At 41.2% G+C, this 19,079-nt stretch overlaps 2 protein-coding genes across 3 annotated transcripts in view; both read left to right on the top strand.

Annotated features, from left to right (window-relative positions):
* Nucleotides 1-8,261: 8,261 nt before the first annotated feature.
* Nucleotides 8,262-10,938, top strand: znhit2 (zinc finger, HIT-type containing 2). 2 transcript variants are annotated; one of them, XM_061745136.1, is made up of 2 exons: nt 8,262-8,299; nt 8,861-10,938. In XM_061745136.1, the coding sequence occupies exon 2, from the start codon at nt 8,921-8,923 to the stop codon at nt 10,637-10,639; it is 1,719 nt and encodes a 572-aa protein (XP_061601120.1). In that variant the 5' UTR covers nt 8,262-8,299; nt 8,861-8,920; the 3' UTR covers nt 10,640-10,938. The 2 variants fall into 2 exon arrangements, with proteins under 2 accessions (XP_061601120.1, XP_061601119.1); XM_061745135.1 differs by having other exon boundaries at nt 8,262-8,303.
* Nucleotides 10,939-11,653: 715 nt separating this feature from the next.
* Nucleotides 11,654-19,079, top strand: part of lrpprc (leucine-rich pentatricopeptide repeat containing) — a 60,037-nt gene continuing 52,611 nt past the window's right edge. The window contains exons 1-11 of the mRNA XM_061744948.1: nt 11,654-11,829; nt 13,359-13,561; nt 13,835-13,957; nt 14,093-14,214; nt 14,443-14,501; nt 15,049-15,135; nt 15,213-15,339; nt 15,453-15,597; nt 16,896-17,047; nt 17,205-17,310; nt 17,482-17,589. Coding sequence (XP_061600932.1) covers nt 11,666-11,829; nt 13,359-13,561; nt 13,835-13,957; nt 14,093-14,214; nt 14,443-14,501; nt 15,049-15,135; nt 15,213-15,339; nt 15,453-15,597; nt 16,896-17,047; nt 17,205-17,310; nt 17,482-17,589 — 1,396 coding nt within the window. The 5' untranslated portion in view covers nt 11,654-11,665. The remainder of the gene's footprint in view (nt 11,830-13,358; nt 13,562-13,834; nt 13,958-14,092; nt 14,215-14,442; nt 14,502-15,048; nt 15,136-15,212; nt 15,340-15,452; nt 15,598-16,895; nt 17,048-17,204; nt 17,311-17,481; nt 17,590-19,079) is intronic.

Raw genomic sequence — 19,079 nt, 5'->3', positions numbered from 1 at the left:
TCCATATACCGTATTTTCCGTACTATAAGGCGCACCTAAAAGCCTTTAATTTTCTCAAAAACCGGCAGTGCGCCTTATAATGCAGTGCACCTTATGATCATTACGGTAATTTCTGTTACTGTAGTCAGGGGGATTGTGGGTAATGTAGTTGGTGTCGCCAAAGTAATGGCGCTAAAAACGTCAGGAATCGTCACAAACGTTCAAGACAACAGCAGCGACGCTGACTCGCATAATGGCGACTTTGACGAGACGGAGCAAAGCTGGTTTCTATTTTGTTAATAAAGTTTGACATACGGTACTTTTTTTTTTGCATTTGCTGTAGGATTTTGTAGCATTTCCTGTAGCGCAGCTCCATCAGGTAGATACGTAACTCAACCCCAGCCACTATAGTGCGGTATTTTACCATATATTTAGTGCGCCTTATAATGCGGTGCGCCTTATAGTGCGGAAAATACGGTACAGTACAGACCAAAAGTTTGGACACACTTCCCCATTTGTTTGAATGAGAAAAGTGTGTCCAAACGTTTGGTCTGTCCATATACGTTGTTAACAGCACTGGCCACAAAGAGCAACATTTGGAAAGTCAATCAACCCCTAGAAATGTGCCTAATGTACTGCCAACACCCAAAACCAAGTTGGACATTCAGAGAACTCTTTTGACTCTTTTTCTGTGGTATTTTGCCAAGAAATATGCCACAGACAGACATTTCTTCAAAACTTCAAATTGTGGAAAAAAAGTGCATAACATGTCAACTTTAAAAAAATAAAAGAATATGTCAGAGAATGAACCCTGTATGCCCTATTTCCTTATATACAGGCTTTTCACTTCAATACACTTGACTCTGTTTTTCTTTTACTGCTTAGTGTCACCAATTAATTAAAAAAAAACTCTTGTGTTTTGCTACTCATAGAATAGATGATTAAGGGGAATGTGTTGTATTAAACATATTGTGCCAAGGACACATCTTGAGCATGATCTTTCCTGACAGAACAGAACAGGGACACACAGCAGATAAATTAGAGCACATGTGAGCCCGTGCAGACAGCATGCGGCGAAGGCACGTAGGTGTTGGAGCATGAAGGCTTTCCACGATAATATGGATATAATGATGTGACCATGACTTTGTCAGCGTTAGTGTGAAACAGTGTGCATGTGTGCGCCGTCTATTCGCAAGAGCGGTGGTGTTGTTGGTCCGCTAGACAATTCTTTGTGACTCACACCTCATAATAGAGAGAATTAATGATAGATAGGGCTTATAAGAGATAGGTAAAGGTTGATAAACAAGGGGAGACAGCAGCTGTGACGGTGAGTTGCCCTACATGCATGTAACTGAATGGGTGATGCCGCAGAGAGACAGGCCGTCTATTTTATTATTCATCCACTGAGAGTTGAAAGGTTTGTTGGTGTAAGTACATATGCAAAGAAAAGTATTTTATACATACTTCTGGATTTTCTCCGGCTGCTTTTGTCGATTCTCTGTCATGTTAACTCTAAAAAGCTTGAGCTATTCTGGTCTTCAGAACTGAAAAACCTTTCGTTTGAACAAACAAGAGAAGTCCACTTGCTTTCAACTCAAGCTCTGTTTTGGGTAATCTAGAAGTCCTCCCACGTTAGAAAAAGGATGCATGTTCGGTAGTCAGTACGTTTACATGCAGCAAAGAGATCGGATTTCTGATCGTATCAGATAATGACAGAAGATCGGATCACTTGACTGAGTATACATGCTGTTCAGAGATCAGATAACTGGCCAGAGTGAACCCCCCCCCCCAGAGTAAATTCTCCAGCATGCGCAGACTGCAATATCCGATGTTCCCGTATACATGGCGTTAACAACCCGATTGCGAATGGGTTATCTAGGTGCTCCAACCCGATTACTAAATGTCCGACATAGGTCCGAACTAGATCGGGTTCAGGTGTTTACATGCAGTTTAAAAGTCCGAACGATGTCTTATACGATCAGTAACCCGATTGAACTGCTGCATGTAAACGTACTTACTCTAAACTGACCAACTGGACCGGCCACGATATCCTCCAATGTCCAACCTCCACCCTAAACAGGGAGCATTTGACGAAAAATGGATCAATGTATGGTTTACAACAAATTTGACTTAACTTTATTTAACTGGATTGTAGTTTGTGGCAGGGTGGAGGAGTTGCAGCCACTCGGGTGATGGGTCACAGATCCTCTCCACCCTGCCACCCTTGATAAGGCAGGGCTGGACAGCAGCAAAAGGGCTACGGAGAAGCTGCTGGTGATCTGTGTGTTGCTGTGCTTGTGCACGTGTGGCGGTGTCAGTTAATAAAGGGTTCTGCACTAAACTCCGTGTCCTCTCTATCCTGTCGGTCGGGCCCCCGTAGCACTCGCCCTGCTACATAGTTGTAATAGGGCAGCACGTTGGCTTGGTGGTTAGCACTGTTGCCTCACAGCAAGAAGGTTCCTGGTTCGACTCCCGGGCCCGGTGGGAGTCTCTCTGTGTGGAGTTGAGCCCCCGTGCTTAGGTGGATTCCCTCTGGGTACTCGGGCGTCCTCCAACAGTCCAAAAACATGCATACTAGGTTAATTGATGATGTGTGAGTGTGAGTGATAATGGTTATCTGTATATGTGGGCCTGTGATGGACTGGTGACCTGTCCAGGGTGTCCCCCTGCCTCCCGCCTGTGATGAGCTGGGATAGGCTCCAGCAGACCCCTGTGATCATGTATTACATTCTGCAAAGGAATTTCCAACCAACATTATTTAAAAGGGTGCAGTAGGAGAAGAAAAAAGGGTCCCTGTGTTTTGCGCTGGTAAACAACAAACAGGGAAGTATACCAGACAAAAAAAAAAAAAAAAACAAGAAACCCTGCAGTGACGTGGACTGTGCAGATGTGGGAGTGGATCAGGCTCCCGATGAGACATGGTCACAGTCTTTTTTTCCAAGGTGACATACTTGATAACATTTTCACTTTCAGACTAAAAGTGGTATTAATCTTCATCAACTGTCCCAAAAGACTTTATCTCGCTCTCTCTTTCACACACACACACACACGCACACACACTACATATCACAGTACAGTTGTCTCTGGCATTTCAGTGATTTAGAGTGTCATCCCTGGTTGCCACTAGCGTGAAGCTGTGATCTTCACATATATGACACCTCAACTCAACAGGGTCCACACACACACACACACACACACACACACACACACACACACACACACACACACACACACACACACACACACACACACACACACACACACACACACACACACACACACACACACACACACACACACAGAGACTGAAAGGATAGCTCTGCGCTGCTTCTCCTGGCATCGCATTCACACTTCCTGATTTAGACAGACAGGGACCAATCCTTTGGGACACACGCATACTCTTTTCCTTCAATCCCTCACTTCTTCCTTTACTCTTTCCCCTTTTCTTGATCCCTCATCCCTTCTCATGGGAACGGTGGAGGGTGAGGCTGGAGGTTACACAGATGGAGGCTGGTGAAGCACTGCTATACAGCAAGTCTCAGGTTTGCTCCTGCGGGAATGGTGTGATGGAGGAGGAGAGAGGGAGGGAAAAACATGAAAATCTCTGAGATTTTTTTCCTCAAGTCATGAGAAGAAACAGAGAGGTCGAGCTTGAGTAAAAAAAATCTTCCTTAAAGCCACCGGGTCATGTCATGTCAACTCCAACAGGGATTTCCACTTCAAACATCTGATACAATAGTTTTTTTTTTCAGGTTGATGGTGAATTTTGGGCCAAAGCTAAGCTTTGAGACAAGTATTAATCGAACCATCCAATTTATCTTTTTTTATTGTGAGAAAATATGTGGCCTTCACAAGGGCAGACATTTGTTTCACGCATGTTTTGAGGTCAAAATGGGTGAAAAGCAAAGATTTCATACATAGATTAAAACATGCAGTGGATGAGTGAGGCAAATATAAAGATGATATTCTGTTTTCATTAAATAAATTAAAAATGTGAACTGTTTTGACTGAATAAAAGTTAGGGTTCATGGGAAATGAAATGAAAAGGAAAAAGGGCAAAGACATAACTGAATTTTTAAAGATATTACTTTTCTACTTCTGTATTGTTTATATTTCTTTAGACTTAATTGGGAAAACAATTACACAGAGTTACTAGTAAAACAAATTACAAATAATACCCATTTAATATATAATTATATGTATATATCTATCTGCTCTTCAAATAAATTTCCCATCATAAATTAGGAGTTTATTTTACAGAAAGAGATTCTTTTTTGTCTTTTATACTGTAACATATAATAGTTACCGTACTGCACTAATCCCCCCCAACCTTATATGGGCAAGAAAACCGTGAAACAAGATAAAAAGGACAAAAAGGAAGAAGGCCTCTTATTCAAATGTCCCCTGGGCAAATTAAATAGCTGAGCAGAAGATAACATGGAAACCATATCAAACATATCATGACAAAAATGTGGAAATTATTCATCATATTCACCAAGGATTACATTTCAAATGAGCAACGAACAAAAACAATAGAGCTACATAAGGCCAATGAACCCAAAAAATGTCAATAAACTATTATTTTACAGTCGGGGGAAACGGATGCTGTTTTTTTTCAGCAATGACTGATATTCAGATATTTTATCTATAACACCATTATAGATAATAAAAAATAATCTTTGACAGTACTTTGAAAAAATCTTCAAGATAGGGGGAAGCATGCAAACTATGTTTTAGAAAGAGATGTTTTAAAAAAAAACAGTACATAAAAGTGTTAATATTAAGATAAAGAAGAATGAAAGATGATAAACACAATTGCTGGTATGATCTACTTTGATACTATTTCCTAAATGGGACAGAAGAGACAGATACATACAGAAAGTTGACTTTTAGAGTGGGGCAAGGCTTATTTTTTCCTCATTCCTGCTTGTTTTCACTGTTGCTGCTCTCAACAGCCGCTTTAGGTCACTGAAAGGCTACCGATCCATCTACCTGCGTTTTAGCGCATCATGAGCCTCACTGCTCTCAGCACACACACACACATACACACACTGCTACACACACACTGACAGTCCACTGGCTGAGAGGGGTTGAGAAGCGATGCAGGAAACAATGATGTGCTTATATGGATTGATTGACCTGGCAAAGGTGGTCAATTAAAGAAAAGGAGTCAGGAAGGAGAAAGAGGAGGAGGATGACGAGAAGGAGGAGGCGATGTCTTCCTGTGAGGAAGTAGAAATCATAGATCCAGGAGATGAATTATTGAAGAAGTGCATTGATGCTTTTATGCTGTTGGGGAACAAAGCTGAGATTCTGGAGTTCATTCATGAAAACAGATAGAGTGGAAGAGCGATAGGATGATGAGACAGTGGAAGGAGTATGTCAGTGCAGGTTTAAGTTCAAACACATTCACTGACATTTTCCTACTCACAGACAGTGGTTTTCTGAATGTTTGTGAGAATAGCATCATATTGGTGCTTAAATGATGCTGCCAACTCTTTACTCTTTACTCTTTTTTTTTGCAAAGTAAAGGAGATTTCGTTTATTTTATGTTGCTCTAAAGTGATTGAAATTTTCATATAAAATGTAATAATGTATATGATAATCTTTATAGATTATTACAGTTTATGTACAATTTTCCAAGGATTTTGGATTTTCTAATATCATATATCTTTGTTGATTTAAAAGACTGATTACCACTTATGCTGCATGTATGTGTTTCTGATCGCTTACTTCATACTCTTCATTTTATTTCAGTCTGTATATTGTAGCATATGGCGCAATAATGCATGCCCCTAAACAAAGATTTATTTAGATGTGTAATACCTATAAAACCAAATGACCCAACCCTTCAAAAACAGCATTGTTTTGATCAGATCAGACCACAAATTCATGGCTGTAATGCACCGTTGCTTGGGTCAAAACCAGTCAGCACATCAGTGCAGACATCTCATGCTAGTTTCATGCCAGTTGTCAAGCAGGGCGGTGGAAAGGATTAGGGCTCATTTCTCAACCAGAGAACTTCTGGACCTTGCAGTCATTGAATCTACCTACCATGAAATCCTCGTATTCCAGGTACAGGGTACTCAAGGGTCAAATGTGAGTCCAGTGCTTAAATGAATGCCCACAAACCTCAACCCCAAATCAAAACTAATTCACAATGAAGTGACAGACTATTGGTGTCATGTAGTAAAGGGTCACTTCAAGTAAACTTTGATAAAGCTGGTGTACAAAGTATTGTTTTCTTTGTTTGATCCTGACACCTAAAAACTTCACAGCTGAAATAAAGAGCTCTTTATATTACATTAAAGTCTCCACCGACACTAGCAGACACACACACACACACACACACACACACACACCGCTGTTGTACCGTAGACAGCTCCAGACATGGCTCAGCTGGACATGCCCAAAGGCTGCGCCTGTTTCCTGTCACCTATCAGCTGGTGGCAAGCAGGAAGATGTAAGTGTGTGTTTGTGCACTGAAACATCTGTCTTTGTGAGGACAGTTTGGCGATGTGGACTTTCGACGCAGACACATTGTAATTTTTGTAATTGTAATGCAATAAACAGATAACTGTATTCAATACATTTCTGCACGCATGCACGCACGCACGCACGCACGCACGCACGCACGCACGCACGCACGCACGCACGCACGCACGTACGCACGCACGCACGCACGCACGCACGCACGCACGCACGCACGCACGCACGCACGCACGCACACACACACACACACATATGTTTACATTTGTACTTAAGTCTGAACATGCCCAGGGTTAACAGGATTTAAGTTATCAGCTCCTCCTTATTTTCATGTTCTTGAGTTCTCGAGCACTGAAAAAACCAGTGCGTGCGCTGCTAAAATAGGGCTTTTGTCATACAGTGTATCATTTGTGTAGCACTTTGTACATAAGCCCATAGATCTTGTGTTGGTGCATGTCGGAGGGTGTGCCAGGGAAGGAGATGGGAGATAAGAGCAGGCAGCTGTCTACCCAGGACTGCTTGCCTAGCTGCCAGGGGCGGAGCCAAGACAGCATGGCAACCATCGTTCTCAGACACCCCTTCCTCTCTGTCCTACCCCACAGGCTCTGACAGGCGGCACGAGAGCCCCATGGCCTGGTGAGGGGTGGACAGCCGTCTGACAACTCCCCACCTGCATGACCTTTACCATGCTTGATCCCCTACAGGAGACAATCACCTCACAGCAAACAGCCCCACAGGAGATGCATACACACAGCGCAGCTGGGAGGACAAACGAATACATGACGATGCACAGACAGATTCATGCTGCCAGATGTGAAACATCCATTTAATTCAACACAAGCCATTCAATTTGATGGCCTTTGGTACAGCTTTATGGTACAAGATAGCTGGTTTAATGAGTATTCCACTGGTTAGTTAATGCATACCAGTTACAACTTCACAGCCAGAAGAGTAGACGTGATGACAAAGAAGGGACAATATCAGAGTTAGAAGTCTTCACAAACTCAAGATGTGAATATAAATTAGAGCTAGAGAACGCATAATAACCTTTATGGCAGCTGATTTTGTTCAGTTCACATGGTACCGAATTAAAATATATATGGGAAAATGAATATATATCTATATCTATATATATATATATCTTTAGATTAGATTAGATAGTCCTTTATTCATCCCTCAGTGGGGAAATTTGCTTTGTGCGGCAGCAGTACACACAACACACACATGCGAAAGAAGGATGAAAAAGTAAAAAATATATAATTACAAAATATAAACAGTATATACAGGGGGATAAAAATAAAAGTAGTGCAGTGTGAGAAGAAAAAAACAAACAAAAAAATCTCTCTCTCTCTCTCTCTCTCTCTCTCTCTCTCTCTCTCTCTCTCTATATATATATATATATATATATATATATATATATATATATATATATATATATTGTTTATATATATATATTGTTTTTATATATATATATATATATATATATATATATATATATATATATATATATATATATATATATATATATATATATATATATATATATATACATATATTATGATATTGATATGAAATTTCTGATATTTTAATTTTTTTTATGAAGCAGTAATCAGTCTTTAATACCCCTATGTGTGTCTGTTACTATCCTTAGACTAATATTAAGATTATATTCATTGCAAATTGTTCTGAATGATGACTGTTTATACATAAAGTTATTTGAAGAGAAAAACCCGAAGGGGGCGTGGTCACAATCCTCCGTCATCCATCGGCGACGCAACGTCATCACCGGAACAACAAACCACACGTTGGATTTTCGTTGTTGTCACACGTCGTGAGTAAGTTTATCCTCTAATATTCTGTCATTGTTATGAAGAGCTATCTTTTTAGTCACCCAGCTCGTTGTTTGTGACATTCACAATAGTTTCAAAGTGCTGTTTGGATGTAACTCCGCACAAAATACGCTGTAGTTAGTTATTAAGTGCACTGTCAAACCTCTTAATAAGATAAGATAAGATAAGATATTCCTTTATTCCCACAGCGGGGAAATTCGCAGTGTACAGCAGTAAAGGGGATAGTGCGAAAACAAGAGGCATCGATAGAAATAATAATAATACAATAATAATATCAGAGTATGACACACTATAAACAGTACTGGTATATACAATAATTATAATAATAAAAAATACTGGTATATAAATAAGATAACAGACGGATAGTTACATAATTGCAGTGAATGATATTGCACATTATTTTCCAGTATGTATGTACATTTATTGTCAGGTTGTTATGTATGTATGTGGTCTTCTGGGAGCAGTGCTGGTTGTGTAGTCTCACAGCTGCAGGGAGGAGTCTACCCTTCCTTATAACATACATTTTCTTTTTATATCACCAGATTACTCAATTTCAACACACCGCCCTCGACTGCTTCGCTGTCCCATCATCCTAAATTGGAATGAATCCTCTAATTAGACGGAGCCTCCCTCCCTCTGTGCGGAGTCTTCTGACCAACATAGGTCCAAAGGAGGAGGACGTGTCTCCCGCAGAAACACCGAGCAGAGATGGGATCCTGCTGCCGTCCAGAGGACAAGAGGAGTGGCTCTCCCCGGCCAAACCCGCTGCAGAGCCCGCCAGCAACAGCAGCGGGAAAACAGCATGCGTGTTCTGTAAATGTAAACCCAGCTGTTACACGTGTCCCCGGTGTAACCTGCAGTACTGCGGACTGGCTTGTTACCAGAGCCCACAGCACTCGGCCTGCTCAGAGGAGTTTTACAAGGAGTCTGTTCTGCAGGAGCTGAAGGATATGGGGAAGACGGAGAGTGAGGGGAGGAAGAAAATGCAAGAGATTCTGCTGCGGCTCAGACAAAAGGCAGAAAGCACACACGGAGGGATGGGGAGTGTGTTAAAAGAGGTGGGTATTCTGACAGATGACGTTGAAGAGGAGGAAGAAAAGATGACGGAGAAAGTGCAGGTTGTGGAGCTTCTGTCCAGGTTAGCAGAGCTTCAGCAGTCTGGAACAGGAAGCACAACAGAGATTGAAGCTATTTTAAAGAGACTTGAAGAGATTGAAGGTGGGGCGCCTTTGCCTGGAGACTCGGATGAGGATGCTGAAAGTGCAGAAGCGGAGCCGGACATTGCTGATCGGATGTCAGGGCTGGATATTGATGAACTTTCAGAGGATGAACTTTGGGAACTTCTCAACACAAAAGAGAAAGACACTTTTATGAGTCTGATGAAGGGTGGAGCTCTTGGTGGTCTGGTTCCCTTGTGGAAGCCCTGGTGGGAGGAGCATGACGAGGGAAGGACAGCCGTAGTGGAGGTGCTTGAGGAAGAAGTGGGCAAGCTGGAGACTGAAACCTCAGCAGTTGTGAATGATCAGGTTGGTGATAATAAAGTCAAGACGTCACAAGAAGTGGGACAGACACTGACCAAATCCACTGCAAAGATCAAGAATGTTAAACGAGGGAATTCAAAAGAAACAAGGAGAAGTGCAGGATGTTCAGCTGTGCAAAACGTTCCTCCACTTTCCACAAAAATTCCAAAGTTGACTTCTTTATGTGCAAATCCGTCTTCTCTGGTTTGCTATGGTTTAGTCAATGCACTTTATGGCTATGCTTTTACACTGACCCTGTTAAACGGTGACACTGAGGCGTTGATGTTTGAGTTCTGTGATATGGTACTTGCTTTGTCCGAGGCACTCAACTCAAGCAAGGTGTTCAGTTCTGTCCAAGAGGCCTTGGACTGTGGAGAAACTGTAATTCTGAATGGCGGTTACTTCGACAGGGAGGATCCGCTTGCTCCAACCAGGGCGGTGGAAGGTGTTGCCCATATCCTGACTGGCCGAAACAGACAGGATGTTACAGGATACTCTCTGGCAGCTTTGAGTCAACTTCGGACAGTGCTCTCTGAGGCAAAAAAGGGCCTTTCCAAAGAGGGAGAGGAAGGGGCAAGGAGACAGAAGTACTTCTTAGCCTGCAAGAAGTGTGAATTCTTTCAAGCCTGGGTATTGGATAATGTACACCAGATTCGTATACTGGCCATTGAGTTGTGGAGTGAGCACAGTAAAAGAGAAAAGGTGAGGAACAGCATGGAAAAAGCAAAGACTGTTGTTGAGGCGAACTTGAAGAAAAGGAAAGGAAATCACTGTAAGCTGATTGAGGAGCTGAGTCAATGAAACCTTGCTTCTACAAAGCAAGACACTCCATTTTGTAATACAATTAATATGCCTGGGATGCCTGTTTATGCCTGTTTCTGTGAAATTTGAATAATAAAAGGCTATTAATATCTGTTTTCTATTTTTTTTGTAATGTGTAGAAAGTATTTCATATACATATTTTGTTATTGTAACTTAGAAAATGTGCAGGTATTTATTTAATAAAATACCTTTTATTGTATATTGGAATTTTAAATATAAAGTTCATCAACTGCAGGAATTAAATAAGATGGAAATGAATTAAGTCTTGGGTCTGTAGAAAAAGGTAAAAACAACAAATTAGCTCTTTTTTTGTCTAATACAATTTGAACAAATTGATGAAGATGATTGGTTCTGTTATAGGGTTTGCCTTATGCTGTTCTGAAGCTCAATGATTTTTCTTTATTAAAATGAAGACAAAAAAACAAATTTGTTCACCCTTTTTACAACAGTGATTTAACAACCAAGTGAAGTCAGAAGGTTTTTTCAGATCTGCCATGTAGATGGCTACACCACTACAGGAGGATTGTTGTTGCCCATACTTGCAACCATTTACAATGATTATTTAAAGACCCTACATTTCACAATAAAAATTACTTCAAAATGTAATTTCCCGTCAGGAATTATATGAACCACTAGAATAGAATTTAATGTAGATATTTATGTCGAAGCTGGAGTACCCTGTTTCATGCCCTGTGAAACCTCTGCACAAATCTTTGATACATAGGGGTCAAGCAGACGCTGTAGTTTAATATTTCTTTGGGAGTAGTGTGGGACGCACGGAAAATGTGGTTTGTAAAATCACATTCTTTATTAATTCACAAATTTAAGAATAAAATACACTTTTTATAATGATTGTGCACACGAAAGTCATAAATAGTGACCTTTTAAAAAGTAAAATAATCCTCTTCTGAGGAATATGTTCTCTCGCATGTTTCCTCTCGCGATACCTGGTTTCCTCCCACTAGTCACGTGGTGCAGACGTTCCTCCACGCTGTGACAGAAAACATGGCTGCGCTCTTGAGATCAGCCCGGCTGCTCAAGTTTTCTCCTTCGTCTTTGTTTCTTTTCACAGGGACCAAAAGAAATGGGCCGCCGTTGGGTCGGCTCTACAGCGGGGCTGTCAGAACCAGCCGGACTGGAGTTTGTTCTGTCTCTGACAAGACGTCCAGGTACCAAACGTGTTGGCTCACGCCGCTGTGATGCATGCCTGAAACACGCATGTCGCTGCTCCTCAATGACAACCAAAGACACGACCAAAACACACCGCCTTACAGGGGAGAGTTTACCTTTGACGTGATATTATGATATAATAGATATAAAGTAGGTTGTCGGTTGCTCGGTAACCGTAAACATGGCTCCCGTTTTTATGCAAGGTGATGATGTGAGGTTGTGTAACAGTCTGTTTTACAACACATGAAAGCAGCGGCATTAAAGATTAGTTCATAATAATACTGCAACTACAACTGATGATTATTTACAGTAAGAGCATCGTTTTCCAATCCTAATTGTAGTATTTGTAGCCCGTTAGCTTCATGCGACAGGCCCGCCGGTGTGTGAGGCAAAGCTGCAGCCAGTTTGATGCAGGTGTTTGTATTTCATAACCGATATTTCCTATTTTATTATGAAATGTAAAAGGAGCACAGACTTGGTTGGTGTAAGTGTAGTTGATAACAGAAGGGGCGGGTTTCCTTTGTGGGGCTTTGTTGCGTCAAGGTCACAGCTCTTTACAAAACGTGAGCAGCCAGTGCACACAATATAACTACACATTTCATGGTCACAACACATCATGTACCAGCACAATCAAGAGCACAAAAAAAGTGTTATGAATATAGGTTAACATATTTATTTTCACTTATATTACCACCTAAAAAACATTGCTAGAATTAAGGGGATTCTGTCTAAACAAGACATGGAAAAACTTATTCATGCATTCATCTTCAGTAGGTTGGATTATTGCAATGGCATCTTTACAGGCCTTAACAAGAAATCTATCAGGCAGCTGCAGCTGATCCAGAACGCTGCCGCCAGAGTCCTTACAAACACCAGGAAACTGGACCGCATTACAACGGTCATGAAATCACTATACTGGCTTCCAGTGAGTCAAAGGATAGAGTTTAAAATCTTCCTGCTGGTCTACAAAGACCTGAATGGTCTTGGACCAAAATACATGCTTGATCTGTTAGTTCCTATGAAGCTCCCAGATCCCTGAGGTTCATCTGGATCTGGTTTGTTGTTGAAGAACAAGAACCAGGCAAGGTGAGGCAGCGTTCAGTTATTCTGCTCCTCACCGGTGGAACAAACTTCCTGTAGACCTGAGGTCTGCTCCAACTGTAGATCCTTTAAATCAGGCCTAAAAACATTCCTGTTTACTCAAGCGTACTCCTAAATTAAATACTTACCTGCTGTACTCTACTGCCCTTATTTTTAACAGCTTGTGCTTTTTATTATTTTACTTCTTTTCTTATCATCTTATTCTTAATTTTTTCAATCTTATTTGTTATTTACTGTTTAATTATGTCTTGCCGCTTTTAATGTCAACGTAAAGCACTTTGAATTACCTTGTGTTGAATTGTGCTATATAAATAAATTTGCCTTGCCTTGCCACTGTGAGAATTATTTGTACCGTCTTGTCTGTGTTTTGGTCATAATCTCTTATGCACCCAATAACATCCATCCATCCATTCTCCATCCTCTGCAGTTGTGTGTGGCCGTATGCCACGGGGTGTGTGCGTAACTACACCGTAGCCACAGATCCCAAGGATGAAGCAAGCACCGTGGTCCAATCCAAGCAAGCGCAGCAGTTTGACTGGGCCCTGACGAAACTGGACAGCTCAGTGAGGAGGACTGGACGCATTACCAAGACTTTGCTGCTCCGCCTCTTCCATGATATCAGCCGCACAGGTAGGCAGACAGATTTAACAATCATTTATGCTGAAGAGGTAGTCAGAAGGTAAGCGCATACTGCATTCAAATAGTTATTACCACTATTGCCACTCTTGTAAAGTTAAAAGTGGCCACAGGTTTATTAAAATGCAGCATTCATGTTGTAATATATATTTTTCTCATTAGAATTGGCATTTATCTACATTTTCTTGTGTATTAAACAAAACAAGTTCTATAATGGTGTTTCTTTTTTCTTTCCACATACATCCACGCGTCCATCTCTGCATTTAGGTTATCCCAGTGGTAACCAGGCCTTGTTGCTGCTGCGTAGCTGTGGGTCTCTGCTGCCTGAGGTGCCACTGGAGGAACGCACCGAGCTGGCACACCGGATATGGGAGAAGCTACAGGAGATGGGTAAGAAAGTAAACAACCATACACTTGTGTTGCCATGTAATGCTTAAGAAAACAAAGCCTCACACAGCCACAGGAAAAAGCCTTTGGCCACTTCATCATGGCTTGTGAGAACTACTGAAACATTGTCATCTGCAGGTGCACAGTATGATGTGAGCCACTACAACGCCTTACTGAAGGTTTACCTCCAGAATGAGTTCAAGTTTACCCCCACTGACTTTCTGGCCAAGATGGAAGCAGCGAATGTTCAGCCTAACAGAGTAAGTATTATCGTTCAGGTTACGGAAAAAAAGCACATTTAGATTTACATCGAGAGGATGGACGGATACCCATATATTTTGGTTGGTGTGCATAGCTTAATGTAACAGTTAATGCACATTATTTTTTTATTTTAAATTGCACTGTTCTTCCTGCTTCTTCAGCTGATTCTTTTTTATTTAGTGGTTATTATGAAGCGCTGTTTGATTAAATAATGTTGTTATACACAGGTTACTTACCAGAGACTAATAGCCGCCTACTGTGAAAAAGGAGATATTGAAGGAGCCAGGTGAGGAAATGTTCAGTTTTTTTCACTTTTGGAAAATCTTTTCTGAAGGGTTTAAAAAAAAAAAAAAAAAAAGTCTTGTTGAGATAATTTATTTAAAGAAAGGAATAAAAACTACAGGAAAGTAACATAAAATGGTATCTGTGTTGAAGGCTTCTCATTTAACGTCTGGGTATTATACATGCTGTTAAACTGTGGATTTAAAAAAAAACAAACTTTTTTATAAGACTTAATTATTTGTTTTGTTTCTGTACTCATTGGTTGTTACAATATCAGTAATTCATTCTTTTAAAAGTTTTAAACTTCTGTAGTGAATGATCTGGAATTTTTCAGGCCAACTGATTTTTGACACCAATTAAATCCCACCTCCAAATCTAATTTATAATAAAATGTATTTAAGCCCACATATACTGTAGACATGTTCTGTGCTGTGTTCACTTAGAATGATCACTATTTAATCTTTTTACATTCGTGGTACCTAAAAGCGCTGCATACGACGGGTTATTCATATTATTTTTTATTTTTTCCAACTTTCACCTTGCATTTACAGCACTATCTTGGGTTTCATGAAGAGCAAAGATTTGCCTATCACTGAAGCCGTGTTCAGCTCCCTGGTGACGGGCCATGCCCGTGCAGGGTGAGTAGCACAACTTTTCATCTTGTGATGAATTAAGTAATTGGTTTTGAAACAATCTGTTGTCTGTCACAATGCAGCGACATGGAGAGTGCTTCAAATATCCTGTCTGTGATGCGAGGTGCAGGAATTGAACCCAGTCCTGACACCTATGTGTCACTACTGAATGCTTATGCAGAGAAGGGTGACCTGGAAAATATGAAAAAGGTGTGTGCTGTCAAAACAATGATGATGCACTTTCAAATTATAAGATATAAACATCTTTTAAACTAATTTCCTCTTTCTTCCCATCATCATATTTACGATCTTAATATTTCCAGATTCTGGATGCAGCTGAGAGTGCAGACTGCACTCTGATGGACAGGGATATCATGCAGGTCATCTTCACTCTGGCCAAGGCAGGACACCAGCAGCACATACCAGAAATGATTGAACGCCTGAGGCATGAGAGGGGTTTCGTACCAGGTATACGCAGGCGCAAACATGTCGTCTTTTCCTGCAGCAGTCAGTGATGTAGTGATCTATTTCCAAAAGTATGTTCTGTCATTATTTAAAGATTCCCATACATCTAACCACTTTAAAGAACCAGAGGTAGCGGAAGGGTTGTGTCATGTCTACACTCAGGCTGCCAATGTCTTAATCAAGAATTGGCGCAGTGAGAGAAACCGGAAGATAAACAAATTGGTCTTTGCTTGTGTTTTTGGTAACGTTATATGGAGCTGGTGTCCTGAATCATGGTTATCAATTGGTTTTCATTGGTCTTCACTAGGGCTGTGCGATTAATCGATTTTAAATGTAAATCAGATTTATTAATCAAGACGATGTTAAAAAAAGGAAAATCGATTTTCCTTTTTTGCAGCTGGCTGCATTACAGACAGAGCTCGTCTAGTCATCTTTGTCTTTGGTCAAGAAAATTGTAAATGTTGTCACTTTACTAAACTCAAGGAGGATTTACAGTATCTTTCAATTGCACTTCATTACCAATAGGGAAATTTGTTTGCTATTTTTCTTTAAAAATAAAGATAAAATATTTGAAACAATTTATTCCATTGTCTTTTGTAGTTTTACCGAAGAAATCGAAATCGAAAATCAGTTTTTCAGAGAAAAAAATCTGGATTTTATTTTTGTCCAAAATCGCCCATCCCTAGTCTTCACTCTCTATGACTATGGTTTTGTGGGAATTGGATTTCATGATGACAAATAGGTTGTGCACATATTTATTTACCGTATTTCTTTTTTTTTGTTTTGTTTTCTTGTTTGGCTGCTGCTCTTGCACTCATTTGGTGCACTGAACAGCCGTTCAGCCAATGGGCTCTCGCCATGACTGACAACGTGATGGTGTTTACACTCCAAAAAGATAAAAGTGACAGATGTTCACAGCTGTTCCAGACAGCCACTTGTTGGCTTGGTCTGTCATGGCTCTTTGCCATGGCTCTTTTCCCCAGCTGGAAGCTGGTAGACTTAAAAACATATATGTAAGAAGTTTTCTTCAGCAGGAGGAGGTGCTCTGCTGTGTGGAACTGCTTCTGACCTTAACTGTGATGAATAATCCAATAATTATTGGGTTCCTGCAATGAATTATTGCTCTCTGCAAGACATTGTACAGGCAGTCATTTTGCATACACGTGTGGTATGTTGCTGTTTTTCAATGGTCAGGTACATTTTTGTGATATTTGTATTCTGTCCATAAATAGGAAAATTGCTGAGATATCCCATGTGGTATTAATTATGATAACTAAATAGCTTTACATTTTATCTTCTAGATGCCATGAATCTGTGTCTGAGCCTCATCACCCAGGGGCAGGAGGACACAGCTTTTAGCATGCTGAAGACTTTCCCCACCCTCCAGTCTGATAACAATGACGCCTCCGGTCTAGGCAACTTCTTCCTAAGACACTGCATCCACATGGACACGGTACATGAGCAGGGATTCTCTCTTGAATTAATTTTACCAGGAAGTGGACAAAAAGATTTCAAAAGATTTTACACGCACAAAAGTTGACACTTTTCACTATGCTTGTTATCTGGCAGTCCTTTGTGTAATTTCTAACTTGTGTGTGTATATGCTACAGCCACTGGAGAAGCTCGTCCACTTCTGCAAAAGGCTTGAGGAGTTAAATCTGCATAATGCTCCACTCACCTTCACGCTGTACTGTGCTCTCGGGGCCAAGAAGATCGGTAATGCAAATGCTTCCATTGACACACGCGTCTCTATTTGTGTTTGCTGAATTGTGAACACAGCATTGAGGCATTAACTGCTTGACACATATTTTTTTTCTAGTAACTAGTAATTGAAATAGTAATTACTCCTTGAATAATTCATGTTTTTGTCTTCTTTCTTTTTTACAGATACATCGTTTACATTGATGAAACTACTTAAGGAGCAGAACTTACCCATAAGACCTCATTACTTCTGGCCTCTTTTAACCCAGCCTTTGAAGGACAAAAACACAGCTGGTATGAACACACACGCAAGTTCTTCACACTTGTACTCACTCAAAATAAAAGGGTCTTTATTATAAAGTTCAGTTTACAGAGATGAACACACAGATGGGAGGGGAAAAAAAACAACAGCTTTTGAATAAGTTGCTAAAACATTTTCTTGGAACTGTTATCCATGGACAATATTCACTGACATGAAATACAAATTGTTTGTGAGACCTGACTGTTCACCCATGTGTTGGGAGTTATCCTGTTATTTCTGTTTCTGTTGTGTTGGACAAGATCATGATGAGCATATCTAAGTATCCGTTTACTACTTTTGTCAGATTTAGGACGGAACATTGCAGTCAGGTGTTTCTGATCAGCTTCCGATCATCTGCTGATGTGCAGACCTCTGTAAAAAGACATATTAAGGCCCTGACACCAAGCCTACTGTCGGCCGCCGGGCCGTCGATGAGCGTCGGTGCGCGTCTGTCGGCCTAGTTCCCCCGGTGTGTCCCGCCCATCGCCTCAGGTCGGCCGCCCGTCGGCCGCCCGTGGCAGCTTTTCAGTTTGACCGAATGTTTGCCTGTTTGACCGACGTCGGCCGTCGGTCAAACAGCTCACTCTGTGATTGGCTGTTCAGGTAGCGAAGAAACGGAAGTGACGAAAGCAAAGCTAAGCCAAGGGCTGACAACGCCAGGGCCGATTCTTTATTCTTTACGCATTTTGGTAGCGAGAGTGGTGTGGAAATGTGGTGTGAATATGAAACCTATTTGTTTTGTTTACGGCTTCCCAGAGCTTCCGGTTTTCCCTTGTTTTTGAGTGAATACAGACTACCGCTGCCTGCTGGTATGGAGGGGAATTACCTCTCACGCATGCGCAGAACGTACGTGCTAGTTGGCCGCTGGGTGTCGTCTTTGCGGTGTTTCTGGTGCTTCTTTTTGAGCCCGACACAGGCGACGTGAGGCGACACAGCAGTCGGCCGACAGCGGGCGATGTCGGGTTGGTGTGTCCTCAGCTTTAGGTGTTTAACAGAATGCCAAGCCGGATTAGTACTGCTGCTGCTGCTACTGCTGCTGCTGCTACTACTACTACTACTGTCATTTAGCAGACGCTTTTATCCAAAGCGACTTACATCTGAGACACACACACCATGGAGCAATAGGGTTAAGGCCTTGCTCAGGAGTCCAAGGTGGTTCATCTTGGTTGTCATTCTGGAGCTTGGACCTGTGTCCTCCAGACCCAAGCCCCCCTCTTGTAGCGATTAGACTACCAACCCCCATGTACTAGTACTGGTCTTAGAGAGAGATTTGTTGTTGTACATCAATCTGGAAAGGGTTGCAAAAGTGTCTCCAAACAATGCAGAGTTCAATATCCTCGCTGAGAAAGCTGTAAGAAGGTGTATCTGCAACGTATTGAATTATGGGGGATACTTTGTATTGCCCACATGAACTCACATAAAACCATCCTTAAGGGAAACATGTCCCACATCTAATATACTTCAGCTCTGTGCCTCTTATATC

This window comes from Cololabis saira, chromosome 17 (assembly GCF_033807715.1).
Source record: "Cololabis saira isolate AMF1-May2022 chromosome 17, fColSai1.1, whole genome shotgun sequence".
Classification (NCBI taxonomy): Eukaryota; Metazoa; Chordata; class Actinopteri; order Beloniformes; family Belonidae; genus Cololabis; species Cololabis saira.
This window is presented reverse-complemented; position numbering and strand designations above follow the sequence as displayed.

Excerpts from the sequence above, each read along its gene's own strand:
- znhit2 (XM_061745136.1), top strand. The coding sequence starts at position 8,921 with ATGAATCCTCTAATTAGACGGAGCCTCCCTCCCTCTGTGCGGAGTCTT.